Source organism: Rhincodon typus, chromosome 28, assembly GCF_021869965.1.
Source record: "Rhincodon typus isolate 14 chromosome 28, sRhiTyp1.1, whole genome shotgun sequence".
In the NCBI taxonomy this organism is placed as follows: domain Eukaryota; kingdom Metazoa; phylum Chordata; class Chondrichthyes; order Orectolobiformes; family Rhincodontidae; genus Rhincodon; species Rhincodon typus.
The window spans coordinates 1,919,347-1,937,655 of NC_063359.1; the positions used below are offsets into that span (position 1 = coordinate 1,919,347).

At 42.0% G+C, this 18,309-nt stretch overlaps 1 protein-coding gene and 1 long non-coding RNA gene across 2 annotated transcripts in view; one reads left to right on the forward strand and one right to left on the reverse strand.

The window, feature by feature from the left end:
- Nucleotides 1-2,201, forward strand: part of LOC125486333 — a 46,044-nt gene extending 43,843 nt beyond the window's left edge. Inside the window, exon 4 of the long non-coding RNA XR_007265017.1 lies at nucleotides 1,208-2,201. This is a non-coding gene — a long non-coding RNA (uncharacterized LOC125486333). The remainder of the gene's footprint in view (nucleotides 1-1,207) is intronic.
- The window catches only part of ndor1 (NADPH dependent diflavin oxidoreductase 1), a 42,128-nt gene that overhangs the window by 2,717 nt on the left and 21,102 nt on the right, over nucleotides 1-18,309 (reverse strand). Inside the window, exons 9-14 of the mRNA XM_020520523.2 lie at nucleotides 16,610-16,830; nucleotides 15,240-15,347; nucleotides 13,499-13,613; nucleotides 12,073-12,219; nucleotides 10,393-10,511; nucleotides 9,093-9,187 (exon numbers count right to left, since the gene is read on the reverse strand). Of these exons, the coding sequence (XP_020376112.1) occupies nucleotides 9,093-9,187; nucleotides 10,393-10,511; nucleotides 12,073-12,219; nucleotides 13,499-13,613; nucleotides 15,240-15,347; nucleotides 16,610-16,830 (805 nt within the window). The remainder of the gene's footprint in view (nucleotides 1-9,092; nucleotides 9,188-10,392; nucleotides 10,512-12,072; nucleotides 12,220-13,498; nucleotides 13,614-15,239; nucleotides 15,348-16,609; nucleotides 16,831-18,309) is intronic.

An 18,309-nucleotide genomic window follows, 5' to 3' on the forward strand; every position in this document is an offset into this window, starting at 1 on the left:
CCCAGACAGTAGTTTAGAATGAGGAACTCAGTAGCAAAGGGAACAGTGGAGATGCATTTAAGTGGAATCTCAAGTGAAAGATGAGTGGTGAAAGGAAACCAGCGTGCTGTTAAAGGAGCTCCTTAGACACTGAAGCAGTGTGCCCTCATGAAACAAAACCTGGACAATATTCAGGCTTCTTGGGCTCTTAAGCAGCAAGTAATATTTGTGTCATACAAGACAGAATCTTTCCATCATCCCGTGATATTCAATGGCACTACCATCACTGAATCCCCCATGATTAATATCTTGGAGTTATCATTGACCAGAAACTGAACTGAACCAATAGTGTAAATACTGTGGTTATTAAACCAGATCAGTGGCTGGGAATTAAGTGGCAAGTGACTTAGGAGTGTAATGGAATATTCTCCACTTGCCTGGGCATGTGCAGCTTCAACAACACTCAAAAGGCTCAGCACCATACTGGACCAAGCAGTCTGTTTGATCGGCAAATCCTTTCTACCACCTTCAACATTCACTCACTTCACCACTGACACACAATTGCAGCAGTGCATTAATATACAAGATGTACTGTAGCACGTCGCCAAGGCTCCTTTGGCAGGACCATCCAAACACGTGACCCCTATACCTCGAGGATAAAGGCACCAGATACATGGGAACACCACTTGCAAGTTCCCCTTCAAGCCTCTCACGATCCTGACTCGGAAATATATCACTGTTCCTTAAGTGTTGCTAGTTCAAAATCATGAAACTCCTTCCCCAACAGCACTCTGGGTTGTACTGACACCACATAGACTGCTGTGGTTTCAGGTGGCAGCTTACCACCACCACCTACAGGGCAATTAAGGATGTGTAATAAATGCTCACCCAGCCTGTAATGCCCTCATCTCAAGAGCAAATAAAACTACAGATGAGTATGATGGGAGAATCCTTGTGTAATATGTCAGCATTGACACTAACCTATAGGTCAGAATGGCATGTTTGCATTATAAATACTTTATAGTCTTGAACATGATGAAGCAGGTTCATCCCAACATCAGCATCTCCTTGAGGGTCAAAAGGATCATGAATTCCTTTGTGGCTGATAGTTTTGTGAAGCTTTGATTCTGGCCCATTGCAACAAATGCCAGGAGACCCAGACAACTGAAGGAGGTGTTCTGTGAAGGGTCACTAGACCTGAAACATTAACTCTGCTTTCTTTCCACAGATGCTGCCAGCCCTGCTGAGTTTGCCCAGCAATTTCTGGTTCTGTTTGTGACTCAGACTACCATCTATCTGCTGCTGTGGAGGGAGTTGTGTCCAAAGAGGCAAAGATAAGTGACAAAATAAATCTCCATAATTGACTGAAACAAAGCATATATCTGAGTCAATGCTAGCGATGTAAACTGAGGGATCAGTGCTAGGTACACAGACCTAGCTAGGACATTACAAGCATTCACTGAAACTGAATTATGAACATATTATTAGGAGCAGGAGTAGGCTGATCAGCTTCTCAAGCCTACTCCAACACTGAATGAGATCATAGCTGATCCAATTACTCCACATTCCCATCCATCTCCAACAACCTTTCACTACTCCCCCTCCCCAATTCCTTATCAAGAATTGATCTACATCTCCCTTAAAAACATTCAAGGACCTCTTCTTCTTCGGAAAAAGAGTGAGATTGTGAGAATTGTTTTCCTCATCTGTGTCTTAAATGGGTAATCTCTTCTTTTTAAACGGTAACCCCTACATCTACATTCTCCACGAGAGAAAGTTGTTTTTTACGCTTCTGAACTCCAGTGGATACAACTCTGTCCTGTCCAAACATTTCTCATAAGACAATCTGCCCATTTCAGGTAATATTCAAGTAAACCTACTTTCAACCGCTCCCGAGACAACAAGGTGCAGGGCTGGATGAACACAGCAGGCCAAGCAGCATCATAACTGCTCCCAATGTATTTATATCTGTTCTTAAATAAGGAGACATATATATGTGAATACAAAATATTAGAAGTAGGCTATTCAGCCCTTCAAGCCTGCTGTGCCATTCAATATGATCATGGCTGATCTGTTCATGTTTTGAATTCCACATTTCCATCTACCCTGCTAATTTTTGATTCAACTACATATCTACCTAACTCTGCTTTAAAAATATTCAATGACCCTGCTTTCATGGTCTTCTGAGGCAGTGAGTTCCAAAGTGTCAAAACCCTCAGAGAAAAAAAATTCTCATCTCTGTCCTAAAAACGGCAACTCCTAATTTTAAAACCGTGCCCCTAGTTCAGAGTAATACACAAAGAAGAAACACATTTTCCATGTTCACTTGTTAAGATGGTTCAGGATCTTGTCCACTTCAATCAAATCATCTTTTATTCTTCTAAATACCAGTGGAAGCAAGCCTAGCCTGTTCATTTTATCCTCCTAAGACAAACTAATCATTCCAAGTATCATTTTAAGAGTTATATAAAGTTGCTGGAAAAAGAAACTGCAAGCCTAAGGACCCGGAGCAGTTTAGAATTCCATACTATAAGGATTCTATGGTCTATGAATTCAACAAATGAGGATCAAGAGTTAGATTAAGAGGGGGAAACAGAGTAGTGTGTAAACCTGCAAAGAACATAAAGTAGATTGTATAAGCTTCTATGAATATGTAAAAAGGAAAATTAGTGATGTAATCCTGTACACAGCAATCCAGATGTGGCCTCACTAATGCCCTGTATACATTTTTTTCTTTTCTAATCAACCTGTTCAGAGACATTATTACACATCTCTGGAGCAGGTACAACTTGAACTCCCGGGCCTCCTGGTCCAGGCATAGGGCCATTAGCACTGCACCACAAGAGCTCTAATGTCTTTTAAGCTTTATGGGAGCAGCGATGGGAGTGGGGTTCACATTTGCACAGCTGACAATGGATCAGCAGTCTACCACCTAAATTCAGCTATCTCGTTTCACACACTAATGCCTTCTTTAACTGAAGCATGACCTCTCTATGTATGTGCTCAATTCCCCTCGCAATTGACAATGGCATTGGATTAGCTTTCCTAACGACTTGCTGTACCTTGTTACTAACCTTTTGCAATTCGTGCATTAGGAGACCCATATCCCAATGCATCTAAGAGCTCTGCAATCTCACACCATTTAGATAATATGCTTCTGTTTGTAATCTTCTTACCAAAGTAGATAATTTCACATTTTCCCACTTTATAAGCCATTTACCAGATCTTTGCCTGCTCAATTAATCTATTCACATCCCCAATTAGCCTCCTTAAGTCTTCTTTATAACTTACTTTCCTATCTATAGGTCATCAGCAAATCCCTTCATCCAAGTTACTTATGGAACTTGTAAAACGTTTAGGCTCCAGCACTGGTTAGGTGTGGTGCCGGAGGACTGGAGGGTGGCTAATGTTGTGCCTGTATTTAAGAAAAGCTGTAAGGAGAAGCCCAGGAACTACAGACTGGTGAGTCTGACATCAGTGGTGGATGAGTTGTTGGAGGAGATTCTGAGAGATAAGATTTACACACATTTGGAAAGACAAGGACTGATTAGGGATAGTCAACCTGGCTTTGTGCGTGGGAAATAATGTCTCACAAACTTGATTTAGTATTTTTGAGGACATGACCAATAAGACAGATGAGGAAAGAGCAGTATATGTAGTTTACTTGGACTTTAGTAAAGCCTTTGTCAAGGTTCCACATGGTAGACTGGTTAGTAAAGTTAGATCACATGGGATTCAGGGAAAGCTTGCCAACTGGATACAAAATGGGCTTGATAGTAGGCCTGTCACCAGGTGACCAGGTGTTCCACAGGGATCGGTGGTGGGTCCACTTTTGCTGTTCATTTATATAACCGATTTGGATGAGAATATAGCAGCCATGGTTAGTATGTTTGCAGATGACACCAAAATTACTGGTATAGTGGACAGTGAAGAAGGTTATCTAAGATTACAAAGGGATCTTGCTCAATTGGGTCTATAGGTGTGCGGCTGGAAAAACACAGCAGGTCAGACAGCATCGGAGGAGCAGGGAAGTCAACGTTTCGAGCTGAAACCCTTCTCAGGACTGGGGCAGGGGAGGGGATCCCAGAAATAAATAGAGGTAGGAGCGTGGGGCTGGGGAAGGGTAGGAGAGATGTTGATAGGTGGATGTGGGTAGGGGGTTGTTGTGATTGGTCTGTGGGAAGGGTCAAGCAGATAGGTGAGTAGGAAGATGGTCAGGTTGGGTTAGGTCAGGGAAGTGAGGGGGAGGGGGAGGGGGAGGACTGGACATGGGATAGGGCTGGGGATGGAGGGATTTTGAAGCTGGTGAAGTCAATGTTGAGTCCACTGGGCTGTAAGCCCCCAAGGCAAAATATCAGGTGTTGTTCCTCCAATTTACATTTGGCCTCACTCTGACAGTAGAGGCAGCCAAGGATGGACATGTTTGTCGGGGGAGTGGGAGGGGGAATTAAAATGGATGGCAACCGTAAAGTCGGGTTGGTTGATATGTACAGGTCTCCTGATATAGAGAAGACCACATCAGGAGCCGCGGATGCAATAAATCAGGTTGGATGAGGTGCAGGTGAATCTCGGCCGGATCTGGAAGGAATGTTTGGGGCCTTGGATGGAGCTGAGAGGGGAGGTGTAGGGGCAGGTGTTGCACCTCTTGCAGTTTTTCTCTGGAGGCACTGTAGATAACAATTGGGTCCAAATTGTGAAGGTCTGAAAGTTATATGGAATCCATGGGGGATGGACCGTCTGCGTAGACAGGCACTGAGGAAGGAGACATGGCTGTAGTATTGATATTGCTACAGAATGTGGTTGAAGAGCTTCAGGGCAGAGGAGACAACCAGGGGTTGCAGTGGGAGAGAGACTCACTGAGCTCTCTACGGAGGGAGGAGGATAACTTCTTCAAGGGGCATCCTTAGAAGGGACTTCACGGTGTTGGTTTTCAGCGACTTTGAGACAATAAGGACTGTAGTTGCTGGACTCTGCAGTCCTTATTGTCTCTTTGATCAATTGGGTCAATGGACTGAGGAGTGGCAGAAGGAATGTAATTTGGATAAGTATGCTGTGTTGCATTTTGGTAACAGGAACAAGGGCAGGACTTATATAGTTAACGGTAGGACCCTGGGTAATGTTGTTCAACAGAGAGACCTAGGGGGTTCAGGTACACAGTTTGTTGAAAGCCGCGTCTCAAGTAGACAGGATGGTTAAGAAGGCGTTTAGCACACTTGACTTCATTGCTCAGACGTTTCAGTATAGGATAAAAACTGAAAGAACTGCGGATGCTGTAAATCAGGAACAAAAACAAAGTTGCTGGAAAAGCTCAGCAGGCCTGTCAGCATCGGTGAAGGAAAAAACAGAGTTAACGTTTTGGGTCCAGTGACCCTTCCTCAGAACTGATACTCAGAACTCAGTTCTGAGGAAGGGTCACTGGACCTGAAACGTTAACTCTGTTTTTTCCTTCACAGATTCTGCCAGACCTGCTGAACTTTTTCAGCAACTCTGTTTTTGTTCTTTGAGTATAGGAGTTGGTATGTCATGTTGGGGTTGTACAGGATGTTGGTGAGGCATCTTCTGGAGTACTGTGTACAGTTCTGGTCTCCCTGCTAGAGGAAGAATATTAGAAAAGATTTACAAGGAAGTTGCCAGGACTTGAGGGTTTGAGTTACAGGAAGAGACTGGATACGCTGGAACTTTCTTCACTACAGCGTAGAAGGTTGAGGGATGACCTTGTAGAGATTTATAAAATCATGAGGGGCATAGGTAAGGTGAATAGCAAAGGTAGGGGAGTTCAAAACTGGAGGGCATATTTTTAAGGTGAGAGGAGAAAGATTTAAAAGGGACACGATGGGATAAATTTTTCACACAAAGGGTGGTTTGTATGTGGAACGACCTGTCAGAGGAAGTGGTAGATGCAGTACAGTTACAACTTTTAAAAGACATTTGGACAAGTACATGAATAGAAAAGGTTTAGAGAGGTATGGGTCAAACGCAGGCAAATGGGACTAGTTTAGTTTGGGAAACTTGGTCAGCATGGGTGAGTGGACTAAAGGGTCTGTTTCCACGCAGTATGACTCTGTGGTCGTCGTAGCACGCCAACTGGTTTCATCTTAATCTGCAAAAGACCTATTTGTGCCTCCTCACTGTTCCCTGTTAGCAAACCAAACTTCTGGGAAAGTCACTCCACTCAAAACGTTAATTCTGATTTTTCTCCACATATGTTGCCAGTCTTGCTGAGCTTTTCTAGCAATTTCTATTTTCGTCTCGGATTTACAGCATCCGCAATTCTTTCGGGTTCTATCCACGCCGCTATGTTATGCCCTACACTATTACTTATAAGTTACTTATGGAACTTGTAAAACGTTTAGGCTCCAGCACTGGTTAGGTGTGGTGCCGGAGGACTGGAGGGTGGCTAATGTTGTGCCTGTATTTAAGAAAAGCTGTAAGGAGAAGCCCAGGAACTACAGACTGGTGAGTCTGACATCAGTGGTGGATGAGTTGTTGGAGGAGATTCTGAGAGATAAGATTTACACACATTTGGAAAGGCAAGGACTTTATTTTCTGCAATAATCTTTGATGTGGCACCTTATCCACAGCATGTTAATTCAAATAGCTCTAATTAATTGCTAAGCATGATTTACCTTTCACAAAACTCTGTTTATACTGCCTGGTTACCTTGTACTTTTCTAAGCATCCTGCTATACATATTTAATCATAGTTTCTAACATTTTCCCTTGGACAGATATTAAGCTAGCTGGCCTATAGTTCCTTGCCTTCTGCCCCTCCCTTTTTGAATAAAAGGAGTTACATTCATTGGTTTCCAATCTAACAGAACCTTCTCAGAATCTAGGAAATTTTGAAAAATTAAAATCAACATATCAACTATCTTATTAATCTCTCGGTTTTAAACCCTACTTTGAAGTCCAACAAGATTCAGGAACTTATCAGCTTACAGTGCCTAAAATTTGCTTGGTACAGTTTCCCTGGTGATTAAATTTTGAGTTCCTCCTTCCCTACCATTTCCTGATTTATAGTTATTTCTGGGATATCACTTTATCCTCTTATACTGAAGAGCAAAATAAAACATCTGTTCAATTCATCCGCCATCTACTTATTTCCTGTTATTAATTTTCCAGCTCAACTTCTATCAAACCAATGCTCATTTTATTATCTCCAACCAGCTTGCTCTTATTCACTAATTTATCCTCCCTTAATTCTTTAGTCATTCTTTGCAATTTTTAAAAATTCTTTCCAATCTTCTGACCTGCATCAATCTTTGCATAATCATATACTTTCTCCTTGAGATTGATTTTTTTTTAACATTTTTTAGTTAACTATAGATAGCTCCTTGCCATGGAATTCTTTCTCATTGTAGTTTGTCTATTCTTTAGCTACCTCTACATCCATGGACTGATAATTGCCCCTATTTAAGTTTAAAAGCTGGTGTACTTCTCAGAGCAATGCCCTGACCAATCACGGTCAATGTGCCTGATTTAAGAATTAAACAAAGCCTGGCAGTTAACTGTCAATTAGCACTGATGGGAGCATTCTCCATGGCAATACCACTACCAATCAAATTCCACTTGCCAATCAGCAGTCTGCTCCCATGCAGTATAAATGCTTCTTTTCCCCTTGAATTGAAATTCTTGCAAAATGTCCTGAGTTGAAGAAAAACAAATCTGATCTGTTAGTTGTAAGATCGCTGTCACTTGCTGCTTTTGCTGTTTGGCACACAAGTAGCCCTGTTTAGTGGCTTCACCGGAACGACATTGCATTTTTAGATATGCCTGGTGTTCCTCCTGTCATGGTCTTCTGTACTCTTAATTAAACCAGGGTTGATCCCCTGGTCTGATGGTAATTGCTGAGTGGGGGATATGCCGGGCTATAAGGTTACAGATTGTGCTGAAGCACAATTCTGCTGCTGGGCTCATGGATGCCCAGTCTTAAGTTGCTAGATCTGTTCGAAGTCTGCCCCATTTAGCACGGTGATAATGCCACACAACATGATAGAGCTTATTCTCAAAGTGAAGGTGGGACTTTGGGACTCCACAAGGACCGTGAAGTGGGTCACTCTTACCGATACTGTCATGGACTGATGCAACTGCAGCTGGCAGATTGGTGAGGATGAGGTCAAGTATGTTTTTCCTTCTTGTTGGTTCCCTCACCACCTGCCGCAGACTGAATCTAGCAGCTATGTCCTTTAGGACCTGACTAGCTTGATCAGTAGTACTGCTGCCAAGCCATTCTTGGTGATAGACATTGAAATCCCCCACCCAGAGTACATGCACCCTTGCCACCCTCAGTGCTTCCTGTAAGTGTTGTTTAACATGGAGAAGTATTGATTAATCAGCCGAGGGAGGATGGTACGTGGTAATCAGCAAGAGGTCCATCTGGTTTCACTTTTTTTTTTAAGTGTGTCTAGTGATAATTACAATGGAATGGCTTCCTGGGCCATATCAGAGGGTAGTTAAGAGTCAACCACATTTCTGTGGGTCTGGAGTCACACATAGATCACACCAGGTAAGGATGGCAGATTTCTTTCCTTAAAGGATATGAGTGAAGTAGTTATATTTTTCAGACAATTAAAGCAGTTTCATAAGTCATTACATTCATAATTCCAGATTTTTATTGAATTCAAATTGCACCATCTAACATGGCAAGATTTGAACCTGGGTGTCTGGATTAACAGTCTATTGATAATCCCACTAGGTCATCACCTCCGCATATATGTAGATTAAAACTCCCATGATTATTGTTATAACTTTCTGACAGCCTCCCATTATTTCTTTCTACTTATTTCTATTTGCATGTACTACCTCTTAAGCCAATTCCTTTAACTCTTTGAGATGAAGCTCGCCTATTTAATTAAAATGACATATTCAAATTCAGTGCCTTTAATTAGATACTTTTATTATTTTTATAACCTCAATTTGTTTGTTTAAACTTACAGATTTGTACTTTCTATCCTTCCTCTCACTGTCTGCTCATCATTTCCATATTAATATGTTTATTTTGATTTACCACATCTTCCCAAATTTGATTCCTCGCCCCATCCATTCACCAATGGGTGTTACTGACACACTTGCAATGGCACAGTCCAGCACCATGATCAGCACTGACCCACTCACCCTGCTATGTAGAAATATGCCTGTTCATTTTGAATTAGCTTCCAGATGAGAGATCCATTCTCCTTTATCCGGTGTTGGACGTAGATCTTATCCTCCTACATTGAAAACACACACAGGGCTGTTGTTACTTTACACAAATCAGAAACACATCAGGAGGGAGTGAGAAAGATTACAATGGGAGTGAGACAGAAACAGTCCTGCAGATACAGCTTGTTTCTTTGGCTCTGTCTCACTGACAGCTGTGGCTGGCTGTGTCATGCTCTTGTTTGAGTCAGGAGATTGAGAGTTCAAGTCACATTCCAGTACAGTATTGAAGGGAGACTGCACTATCAGAGGTACTGTCTTTTTAGATGACACCTGAAACCAAAGCTCCTTCTAAACTCTAACAAGGAATTAAAAGATCTCAGAACCATAATTTTGAATAAGGGCAGGGGCGTGCTTTATGTGCCCAATAGTTATCTCAAAACCAATATTAGTAAAACTTTTTCTGTGATTATTTATCTTACTGCTGTTTGTGGAACTGACATGTTTCCTTCTGCTTTAGTAATGTCAGCTTTACAGTCTTTACTCACATCCCTAACATTCCAAGTGGTTAACAATGTGCTGATGACCATATAATTTATCTTGTACACTTCACTGGGCCTCAGTTCAGGTCCCAAACTGCTGGAGCTCACTTTGAAGCCTGTCAGGGGGTTGATGGGTGAAACTCCCCAGGGAAGCCGAGGCCAGCTATTGCCTTATCACCACATTAACAACGACCTAAAGGAAGCCCTTTAAACAGCCAAAACTATCTTGGATTTTGGGAGTTCATTAGATTCATTACCAAACCCTGCCAACAAGTATTAAAACATCATATAAAATAGTCTGGGACAGTGTGCTGAGGAATGTACTAAAGCTTGGGGCAGCTGCCACTAAGTCGCAGTGGGGAAAGACCACCGTCTAATACCTTTCTATCAATGTATAACGAGAGTCTGTTCAGTTGTCAGAACCCCTCATTGCCTCAAAACATAATTTTTTTCTGCAAGAGTTAAAAGTGCCTTTGTTATCTTCAACTGCACAGTAGCTCTATACAGAACAGAAAGGAAAACCATTTTATGGATGCTTATAGATTTTTTTTGTGCATAAAGTATATGTTTGCAATAAAAAATAAAGTATCTCAAAAGAAGTAGCAGCAGATGGTTTTGGACACAAAGACACAGTCTGTACATAAAAGATAATGTTTTTTTGCCATCTCCACAACAGCCTGAAAACTCCAGGCCCAGCCTCCAGCTCTTCCGAACGGTCCTGTTGCACACCTTACCTGGTCCCTGGAGAAGGCTGTGAATAGGGTCAACAAGCCCTTCTGGCTCAGCTCCTCCCACTCTGCTCGGCAGAAGAAATCCTTGGACTTCCCTCGGCAGCCAAAAAATAGGTAATTACCTAATGGTGAAAAACACTGTCAGGATGTGGGATTCTGTGGTAATTTTCACTCCCACTCTCTCCACCATCGCCACCACCAAAACAACTTACCAATGGTATTAAAATGTGACTCTAATGGGCTCTAATCTCCCCAAACAGACCCCATGCTGAGTTTTGCCAGTTACAGGCAAAGAAGAGGTGATTTAATTGTGGGATGTGCAATTGTCTTGGACAGATCTCATTGGTTACTAATGTCTCAGAAGGTATCATGTGCTTTCTGTTACTTAATTTGTTTTAAGGAGTTGCCTTACCATGGACAGTGCGAATCAGAGAGCTGTAGGCTGGAACATGCAGAGGGAGAGACTCAGTCTCTAAGAACATACTGGAGTGTTAATTTGTGTTTTAGCATGTGAGCTATAGTTGAACATGAAACTAACAGAGTTGTGATGGGGAAATAAAGCAACTTATTAGCCTCATTAACCAGCACCACTTTTAGTATCAGCTTGGTGATTGAGCGCAACTGAAAGAGCACTCATCTTGGATACACAGGGTCCACTGCAAACCAAGGAACAGTTCTTTGTTACATGCCTAGCCCTGGCTATCATGTTAGCAGTGACAGCGCACTGGATAGCATTGTCACCTCAGAGTTAAAAAGTTTGGGTTTTAGCCTCACTCCATAGTCTCAAGTACAATATTGAAACTGACAGTACTGAGGGAACACTGCATTGCTGCAGAGGCTGTCTCTTAGACACAATGAACTGAAACCCTATTTGTTTTCTTAGGAGGACATGGCTAGAACAGCCGGGGAGTTTTCCTGGATGCCCACGCAGTATTGTCCTCAACTAACATGCAACGTCGGTTTAAAAACAGAATATCTAGTCATTTCAATCTGTGGGATTTTGTTGTGCACAAATTGGCTGCTACTGTCCCTACATTACAACAACGCCCGCACTTCAGAACTATTTCATTGGCTGTGAGGTGCTTTGGGACATCCTAAGTTTGTGTAAGGAACTATAGAAATGAAAATGCAATTTTTGTTTCCTTTTCCTGTAAATAGGCAGACAACCAGACATAAATTTCACTGACTTCACTTCCATCTCTTCCAGCCTCTTGCCTTCCTCTCTACTTCTCATTAATTTGGGACTCCTTGGTAAGTAGCTTCTTCGCGCTGTCACTGCTAACATGATAGCCAGGGCTAGGCATGTAACAAAGAACTGTTCCTTGGTTTGCAGTGGACCCTGTGTATCCAAGATGAGTGCTCTTTCAGTTGCGCTCAATCACCAAGCTAATACTAAAAGTGGTGCTGGTTAATGAGGCTAATAAGTTGCTTTATTTCCCCATCACAACTCTGTTAGTTTCATGTTCAACTATAGCTCACATGCTAAAACACAAATTAACACTCCAGTATGTTCTTAGAGACTGAGTCTCTCCCTCTGCATGTTCCAGCCTACAGCTCTCTGATTCGCACTGTCCATGGTAAGGCGACTCCTTAAAAAAGAACACTGACTATCTCAACAGGTTGTGAGGGAACTAATGACATTGTTCACATAGCAAACATGTGTTTGAGCCAACAGCCTCTGACCTCTCTTTCCTTCCACCACACGTTCCTGGATTACTGCTCGGAATGGCGCCACTCCTGTGCCGGGTCCAACCATAATTACGGGGGTGTTGGTGTCTGTAGGAAATTGCAGCACCCCCTTCTTTACCCACAATGGCACATACACAGCACCTGCATATAGAACGAAAGGGGAATTAGTCACAACAGTTGATATTCCCAAATGAAGTCAGTACTCAAAACAGGGAACTCAAGATCTTTTTCAGTCAGCACCAAGAAACAGTCTGCTAAATCCGAAAAACATAGATTGTTAGCTTGAGGAAACACGGAGTTTCTGCACACAGTCTTTCTACAAAACTCCTCAACTCAGAATGAAGCATCTTGAACAAGGCACTTCGGCAGCACAAGTTTAATATTTTAAAATTTTAAATAGCTTACTACCAGCTACACAGAAAGGAATTTCACCAGACATGTGCAATAGAAACTTGCCGAGCATATTCTATCCAGAAGGCCAGTTGTGAAGGACAGAACTGGAGGAAATATTTAATTTCCAAGTTCTTCCTAAGCCAACCAGTCTGTGTTTATTTATAAAAACCCAAAAGAACCACAGATGCTGGAAATCAGAAGCAAAAAGAGAAATTGCTAAGAAGATGGTCTTGAGAAGGTTCACTGGACCCCAAATGTTAACTCAGATTTCTCTCCACAGATGCTGCCAGACCTGCTCAGCTTTTCCAGCAATTTCTGTTTCTGTTTCTGATTTTCAGTATGCTCAGTTCTTTTGTTCTTTATTTATAGACAGGTATTCGAATATAGTGAGAACTGGGCAATAGGTGAGTCGGACACTAGGGTTTAAAGATACAGGTGATTGAGCCATAACTTTCTGACTGAGGTGAGTCACCACTGACACCTAACAGACAGGAATGGACTCTCACATCAGTGATGGTGTGGTCAATATCACATCAAAGAGAAAGTCCAAACAAAAATAAGTTTGATCCTCTATTCCACCGAGTCGATGACCTTGGGCATAATGCCTAGGGTTGGTGTGAATCGAGCAGAATTCTGTTTCCTCCCCGCAGAGAGAAAAACAAATTGAAGACTCACCAGGTCACTGTGTGTTGAGAATACAATACATCCTGATCCTAACAGGAGGATGATGGAGAAGCATCTAAGATGTAAATCCTCATAGGATGCAATCATATCACTAATAAATTTGAATAAACTTTAAATTAAATAATAAAATGAGTTCTCAGGAAAGGCCATGAAACATTGACTCTAATTTCTCTCCACAGATGCTGCCAGCCCTGCTAAGCCTTTCCAGCAATTTCTGTTTTCATCACTAATGAACTTGCCTGTGCAGTCCTAGGGTCAATATACCAAGGTATGGAGAGATGGCCAGCTTTCAAATAACAATTGAAAATTGGGGGGTGTTAGAGAATCAATACGTAAGACTTACTCTGCTGTGGGTTCTGGGATCCTAGCCAACTGGAACAAAGGCCACAACGAGGCTTTTTCAACTTGGTCCTGTACCGAACGACAGCCATAAGAATCTGAATCTGACTGGGATAAGCCTGGAAAACAGACAGTGGATTAAGAATCTTTTCTTCACATTGATTTCCACTGATCACTGGCTGTTCTGAAGATCACTTTTAGGATGGAGGGAGAAACTCTGTGCAGGTCCCCTGGCAATCATGAGACACTATTCTGTAGCAGTGCAATCAGCCAATTCCCCTGTTCTTGTGTTCCTGTATATCTCTCAGCTATAATATTCCTCAGGTAATATCTTGGGCAGTTACCAGTCATCAACACCATTACTCAGGCTGCCAAACTTTGTTGCATGACATCAAACTAACAAATGAACATTGCTAATCTATGGAAAACATACAGAGATAGGATCAAATTCTGCAGCCAGTGTAGAGATTGTTGAAGGAAAAAACAACTCAGCCAGTGAAGTTCATATCTAGTTGGAAGGATAAATGCACAGACACCCAAGTAACACAAGACTGAGTTCAGCTGAGATATTCTGGGATGGTCTATTACCTGCAGGCACCTGATGTCACAAGAGAAGATGGCTGCTTAATTAGGTTTGGAGGCCGCTGGTCTGAGGAATCTGCAGCTTAGTCACTGCCTTAACACAGGTTGGGTAGAGATAACAGCGAAATAAAATGTGGTAAAATTCCTCCACATGCAGTTAAAGTGAGATAACAAGGTGTAGAGCTGGATGATTCTCCAGCATCGGCAGTTCCTACTATCTCTGCAGTTAAAGTGTCTGAGTTTCACACTTGGTCCACGAGGAGTACTTTTGTGTCACAGATTCAAACTAGTCCCTGTAGCCAAACACACCACAACATACCAATATTTTCCAATCAGGAGGCCGAAACTGGTTCCTGTGCTATAACTTCTCATTTCTGCTGGTGGGACAGGGTGTTTGCTGTTCAGTGTCTGGCTGTTACAGTATTTCTGCTCTGTTGGTAAATTAATGCTCATTTAGAACATTACAAATTTCTGAAAGATATGATCTACAAATTCTTTTCACTTCAATAATCATTCCCAGGCTGTGGGTTTCAGTGTCATTAGGTTTCACTTAATGCCTATCCATCATTGCCTGAAATAGGGTTTTAGTATAAAATGAGGATCTTACTAGACTTATTCTGCGATTCAGCTTCACTGCAGTGGTGTCACATTATAAGAATCGAAGAGACAAGAGCAGAAGTTCGCCATGCAACCCCTAGGACTTGCTCTGTTTTTCTTTAACCTTCAGCATAAACTGTACTTTCCTGATACAGGTCTAGACTGAGGATGGACAGCAGGTTCCCTTCCCTAAAGTGGTCAACTGGCTGGCTTTTTGCAACACATCCAAATCTTTGTCACAAATTTCACTCACACCAGCTTTTTATTTCCAAGATTATCAAACTGACTGCAGTATACCTCTACAAACACAAAATCTGAAGCAGCCACTGTTAGAATTGGAACTCCCATCATCTGAAAAAACATCAATCCAGTGATGTAATTGCTACACAGTAAATCAGACCTCTTCACCTGGTTCCATTATAGAGGAAACCACCTAAACTCTAGTTTTGATAGTTTCTATAAATTGTGAGCAAAACCAGTTTGATAGCTGGACTGAAAGGTGAAAATCTAACTCATCCTGAACAATAGTGACCCAAATGAATCCTGTGAAAGAGTGAGAGCCTTACCAGCTGTGATGAAGCAATGGAGAATGCCCGTGGTCGGATTTCGGGAATGAGGTCGAAAAGATAGTCGACCGGAATGGCCGAGGTGGTATGAGGGAAGTCATACAGAATCTAGGAAAGAACAAACAAGTTTCTTGGCCAGAACTTTACACAACTAACAGGCACCCAGTGACAACAAAAACAAATACTGGATTAAAAAGCATTATACTTTTCTAAGAACATTCTAGAAAATACTATCTTTGTCCTGAATTCATTTTGAAGGAGAAAACTGGAAGTAAAAGAAACATTGCATTCTATCTCCCAAGTCTTTCCTTGGCTCTGAATTGTTGGTTGCCTCAATCTCTGCCAGATTCCTCCCTCCTCTAAAGGCACAGTCCCTTCCTCCAAGCGAACAGATGCCCCCCACAGTACCACCATGGCTGCCCAAGCCACATGAACAATCTCTCTCAGCAGTGGAATATCTCAGGCAGTTACTGTCCACCGGGTAGTCCTGTGGGCTGTGAAACTTTAACCCATAACCTTCACGGTACTTCCCACCTTCTCTGCAACCTTAGAGGTATTGGTGCTCCTCAAATTCTTGTGTCTTACATGTTCCCAGTTTTCTTGCTCAATTATTGGCTGAGTTTTCAGCTCCCTTGCCCTCTGAAATTCCCTCCCTAAATCACTCTTTCTATTTATGTAGACTGTCCATGAGCTACTGAATACTTAAAGTAACAATTTATTGGATGAGAAACTTCAATTGTGAGGATAGATTGGAGAAGTCGGAGCTGTTGTCCTTGGAGAAAAGGCAGCTTAGAGGGATTTGATGGAAGTTTTCAAAATCATGAACGGTCAGAAGGGTAGGTAAGGAGAAGTTGTTTCCTCTTGCAAATGGATAGAGAACAAAAGGACACAGATTTGAAGTGATTTACAGAAGTAACAAATATGATGTGAGATTTTCACACGATTGATTCAGGTCTAGAATGCACTGCCTGACAGTATGGTGGAGGCAGGTTCAATGGAGGTGGAGGAGGTAGTGAAGAGGGCATTAGATTATTGTTTAAATTAAAAGCATGTATAAGGATATGGGGAAAAGGCAGGAGAATGGCACTCAGTTATTACTTTAATTTGGAGAGCTGGTGCAGAATTGATGGGCCAAATGACGTCCTCCCACGCTGTAACACTTCTGTGATCATGTAAACTTTTATGCCTCTTGACCTCTCTTCCATTAAAATGCTGCTTAAAATCTACTTCCTTGACTAAATTTTTGGCCACCCGTTCCCAAAGTCTTTCTACATGCCTCCGTGTCAAATATTTTGTTTGATAACACTCCTGCGAAGTACCTTGGGATTTTTCACAATATGAAAGGAGACTGGTGGCATCGTCTGGCTTACCTCCAAGGTGGTCCTGCGAAGCCTGTTGCAGTAACTATACAACTCATCCTGGCCCTCAGCTGAGCTGAATTCCTTTAGCTTCTCCCGCTCCATCTCATCAGGAGAGAAGTATGACAAGAGATCAAAGAACGAACGTCGTGGGACACAGTTAATATCCAGATAACGCTCCACCAGGTACTTGACAGTACAGGGCTGTGGCAATCGAGCAGGAAGTGGGATTGCTGAACAGGGACAGCGTGGCATGTTTGTTAATGGCAGCTAAAGGAAGTTCAAAAGCAGCTTCAATCACAAATCACAATGAAACTACTCCCATATCATTTTTCCCATACGATGACTAAATTGTCAAGGAAGATTTTGTCAAAAAATCATATTGGTACACGCACCATATATCATCTGATTCCAACAAAGTGAACAGCAGTTTGGAGTGGGGGGGAACAGAAAGTGTAAAGTGTGGGATAATGAAATACACGTGAACACTACTTACTTCCATTAGATAAATGAGAGACTGGATTTACCTCCGTTGCGATGGGAAATGGGTGGGCGTTTACTCAAATTGCCCAATAGCCAATGGATATTTGTAAGAGATAGACCACATTGTCCAAAATTATAAAGTGCAGATCAAAGGGATATATACTTCATTCCCTAGTGTTGGCAGAAAGGTCAGTGCAGATAAAAAGGCAGACAGACCAGCAATTAGGGCAAACAGTGAGAAGGAAAAGAACCTTATTAATCACAGTTACTCCATTTGGCACAATGAGGATGGGAATGCTGTCTCCCAACATTTTTATATTCTTGTATGGTATGTGGATCCTGCTGACCAGGTTAGCATTGTTCCCCATTCATAGTTGCCCTTGAACTGATTGGCTCTCTAGACCATTTCAGAGGGCAGTCTAGAGTCAACCTCTTCAAAGTGAGTCTGGAATCTCATGTAAACCAAACCAGGAAAGGACCCCAGATTTCCTTTCCTAAAGGGGCATCAGTGGTTTAGATGGGTTTTTATAACAACCGACAATGGTCGCCATTAGGCTAATTAGGCAAAAGAAGAATTAACAGGATCTGAGGAGATTAGAAATGAAAGCAGTGCAAAGTTCTTGATTGATTAAGGGAATACTCGGATTTCACTATCCTGACATCAAACCATGGGTCCGTGGTCAGTAGAGTGCAAGGAACTGGGCAATGTGAATCAGTGTGAAAGTGAAATGTTAATGCAGGATTTTCATATTATAAATATCAACCTGTAATGTATACATCCTAAAAGTTGATGTGATGACACAGTAAGGGTAATATGCACAGGGACTGCATCCTATCTGAAAGACTTATAGTAAAACAAAAAATCTGGAATTAAAAGTCTAACAGTGACCACTGCCAGGAAAAATCCATCTGATTCACTAATGTCCTTTAGGGAAGGAAATCTGCCATCCCTACTTGGTCTAGTCTACTCGTGACTCCAGACCAACAACAATGTGGCTGACTCTTAAAAATTAGGGATGGGCAATAAATGCTGGCCTAGCGAGAGATACCCAAACCTTGTGAATGAGTAACATTGTACATCTTCCCACCTTCAGTCTTTTTGCGTCTATTTGGCTGTAAACAATACAGCTCAAAATGGAGTGATTGGCACGAATGCAAAGACAGCCACCTGCATATGTGTAAATGTGACATTAGTTACTGGTGATAGACATCCTTAAGCTACATGTGTG